The sequence below is a fragment of the Bipolaris sorokiniana genome (genome assembly GCF_000338995.1).
Source record: "Bipolaris sorokiniana ND90Pr unplaced genomic scaffold COCSAscaffold_14, whole genome shotgun sequence".
NCBI classification, from domain to species: domain Eukaryota; kingdom Fungi; phylum Ascomycota; class Dothideomycetes; order Pleosporales; family Pleosporaceae; genus Bipolaris; species Bipolaris sorokiniana.
Genome location: NW_006911908.1, coordinates 281,113 through 284,915, shown reverse-complemented (window position 1 = coordinate 284,915; position 3,803 = coordinate 281,113). Strand labels below are relative to the sequence as shown.

General features: G+C 38.0%; 1 protein-coding gene across 1 annotated transcript; it reads left to right on the top strand.

Annotated features, from left to right (window-relative positions):
* Positions 1 to 2,143: 2,143 nt before the first annotated feature.
* Positions 2,144 to 2,299, top strand: COCSADRAFT_98541 (uncharacterized protein; the record flags this gene model as incomplete). The annotated part of the gene is made up of 1 exon (XM_007705556.1): positions 2,144 to 2,299. A coding segment is annotated over one exon (156 nt), but the record flags the coding sequence as incomplete, so codon positions are not given.
* Between the last annotated feature and the right edge of the window lie 1,504 nt (positions 2,300 to 3,803).

The following is a 3,803-nucleotide window of genomic DNA, read 5'->3' as shown; positions in this document are numbered from 1 at the left end:
ACAAAACCCATCGAAGCCCGGGACCTCTCGGGCCCTTGGTCCAGTGGATCAAGCTTGGGAGAAAGGTATAGACGATATGACTTCGCTGCAGGATGATCGAGTGTAGGGAAAGAAAAGAAAAGTGGGTATAGAACAAGCCGAAAGTCACCCGAAACAGTCTCTCGCGCTGGCGTGGAGGAACTGCAATAGAGAGGCATAAGAACAGTCTCACAGCTATGGGACTAGCTGTCTACTAAGAGGGGGGTAGTGTAACGATGTTACAACTTCGCCATGTATCGGACCAATCCCAGAGCCGGATCGGAGGTAGTACTCGCCGCCCTCTTCATCAACCACTCGTTGTGAGGTCGGATCCGATTCGGATCCGACTAAGATAAGTATATAAGGAGACACTCCCTGTAGCTAGCTCTGTAGACTTTTGATATCCTTTCGTACAAGGCCTATAGGTGTCTATTCGAATTAAGGCTCGTTTGATGTCCCACGCACTCCCATATGCCTCTGAGTGACACTACCGCCGATACTGATCCGAGTAGTCTTGCCTGCGCCGTTACAATACTAAACGGACGAGTTTAGAGAACTATTTAAGGAAAATAAGGTAATAGACCTAGCAGACTATTAGAATTAGAATTACGAGATTATTCTTAATAAAGGAGCTAAGTTAAGCCTAAAACTAATATACTCTATAGCGCCTAAGTATAATATTAAGCTGTGGGATTATATCTAAAAGAACTTAAAAAAGGGATTTATCTAACTAGAATTAGGCCTAATAGCCTTATCTATTTTATTCGTAAAGAAACCTAACTGGAAGTAGTAATTATATATTAACTTTAGAAGATTGAATAGCGTTACTTAGAAGAACTGATATCCTCTACTACTTATTATAGAGCTTATAGATTAACTCTAAGGAGCTAAGTAGTTTACGAAGTTCGATATTTGGGAAGAATTTTACTAAATTAGAATTAAAGAAGGTTATAAATAGATAACAGCGTTTAAAATAAAGTACGGACTCTTTAAGTACACGGTTATACTATTTGGATTAATAAATGCGCTAGTAACCTTTTAATTAGTTATTAATAACGTACTCTACGAGTACCTTAGAATCTTTATTACCGCGTATCTAGATAATATACTAGTATACTTCAGCGGTACACGCGAAGAATATATTAAGTATATTAAGAAGGTTCTACGAAAGCTTAAAGAATATAAGCTATACCTTTAACTAGGAAAGTGTAAATTCTATATATAGGAAATAGAGTTTCTTAGATTTATTATATTAACTAAAGGAGTAAAAATAAATCTAAAGAAGATACAGACTGTATAGGAATAGCTAATATCTAAAATAGTTAAGGATATTTAGTCCTTTTTAGGATTCGCGAATTACTATTAGAAGTTTATTAGAGATTACTTAAAGATTATAGCACCCCTTATAGAAGTAACGAAGAAGGAAGTAGGTTTTAAATAAGAATAGGAACATTAGGAGGCTTTTAATTAAATTAAGCAGATATTCCTAGAGGCACTAGTACTTAAGATGTATAGCCCTCAACGACCTACTAGAGTTAAGACCAACGCGTCTAACTATATACTTGGAGCTATGTTGTCACAATAGTGCGCAGATGGAAAATAGAGACTAGTGTTCTACTATTTATAGAAGTTCTTAGGAGTAGAACTCAATTATAATGTTCATAATAAGGAACTACTTAGAGTAGTTAATACCTTTAAATAATAGAAAGTGTACCTACTAGGACTCTCTAAACAGATTGAGGTTTTTACTAATTACCAGAACTTAACGAGTTTTATAACAACGAAAAAACTCAACTAATAACAAGTACGATAGGCAGAGATGCTAGCCTAGTTTAACTTTAAGATCACGCACCGCGTAGGGACGCTTAATAAAGCGGCGGACGCTTTAAGTAGAAGGTCTAATTTGCGCGAAGAGGGTCATAAAGAACCATATAACGCCTTACTTAAGACGATGCCTAATAGCAGTCTAAAGTATAACTAGCCGGAACTAGCTAAGATAGCTAAGATAGCTAAGCAGGTAGAAACACTACAGAAATAATAGTAGAAAAAAGTAACGTTATAGGCGTCAGAAACAGACCCCTACCCGCTAGAAGTAATAAACGATAGGAAAGAGCTTAAAGCTCTAAGAGAATATATAAGCACGTACATACCCCCACATATAAGAACTGAACTCATTAAGACCCTATATAAGTCCCTAGAATATAGACACGCAGGGGTGAACGAAATAGTTAGACGACTAGCTAAGGTATTTATAATACCACGCTTACGAGCGAAGATATAGGAAATACTAGGCAACTATTTAGCATGTCACTAGAACAAGCCTAAGAGACATAAGCCCTACAGCCTATTATAACCTCTATAGCTACCATCTAGACTATAGATAAGCGTAACGATGGACTTTATAGTAAAGCTCCTAAGATTATTAGAACCAGAATTAGCTCGATTTTGCGACATAATCCTAGTAATTATAGACTAACTAACTAAGGTAGCGAAATTTATATCTATAGAAGAGACTATTATAGTAGATAAATGCGCGTATAAGGTCATAAAGGCACTAGTATTAGAGCATAGAATACCTAAAGAGTTTATTACTAATCGTGATAAACTGTTTACGTCTAAATACTAGAGCACATTTCTAGCAAAGTTAGGTATTAAGAAGAAGCTTTTAATAAGCTTTTACCTAGAAACAGACAGCTAGATAGAACGAACGAACTAGACATTAGAATAGTATCTACAGATGTACGCTAATAAGTTATAGAATAACTAGATAGAACTACTACTAATAGCGTAATTAGCCTACAACAGTACAAAATTAGTAACGACGAAGCATTCGCCGCACTACGCGAACTATAGATATAAGCCGACTACTTATTAGAATCTAAAGGACATTAAAAGTATCGCGGTAGAAGTAGACGATAAAGCGAAGCTTATACGAGAATTGCATAAAGAATTAAGTAAGAATATAGCTTAGCAAAACCTTATAATATCTAAGGCAGTAAATAAACTAAGAATTAAGGGACTAACCTTTAAGAAGGGGGACAAAGTTTTCTTATTAAGATAAAACCTAAAAACTAAATAACTATATAGAAAATTAGACAACCTCTAAATAAGACTATTTAAAATCCTAGAGGAAATAGAAAAAGTAAACTATAAGTTAAAACTTCTATAAGGTATATAAATCTACCCTATCTTTTATAAGAAACTTCTAGAACCAGCACCTCTAGATACTAAGCTAGCAACGGACATAGAGCTTAAAGACGACGAGTACAAGGTTAAGAAAATCAAGAACCTACGGAAAATTAGTAGTTAGTAGAAGTACTTAGTTAAGTAGTAAGGATGTGTAAGGGGCTGCGCTCTGGGGAGCAATCGCGAGGTATACAAGAGGTTGTATTCGATGAGGAGCTAAGCTCCCAAGCTACGTAGCTGTCTATATACAAGCTGGTTACCCGAGTAACAATCGGACCGGTGAAGTCTAGGTGCACGAGGCAGCTTCTGGGTCCTGCGGCTGTCGTCTGAACGTCGTTCGGGCGGTGCGCAGAGAATCCGGGTGCTCGAGACAGCACCCGGGTTCTGCGAGTAGGCCGAGATTCCATCGAGGAGCTATCCAAAGGGCGTTCAGCCCGTTACAATACCCCCCTCCTTAGGGTGATACCGCATCGCCTCTCCGAAACCCTTCCGGGAGGCGGCCCTCGCTGTCTCGTTTGGTCTCTGTGAACGCTTCCCAACGATCTACTGCCTCAGCGTCCTCTAGTAGCTCCGCTGGTTCGAGCGTCGTTCGGTGGAAC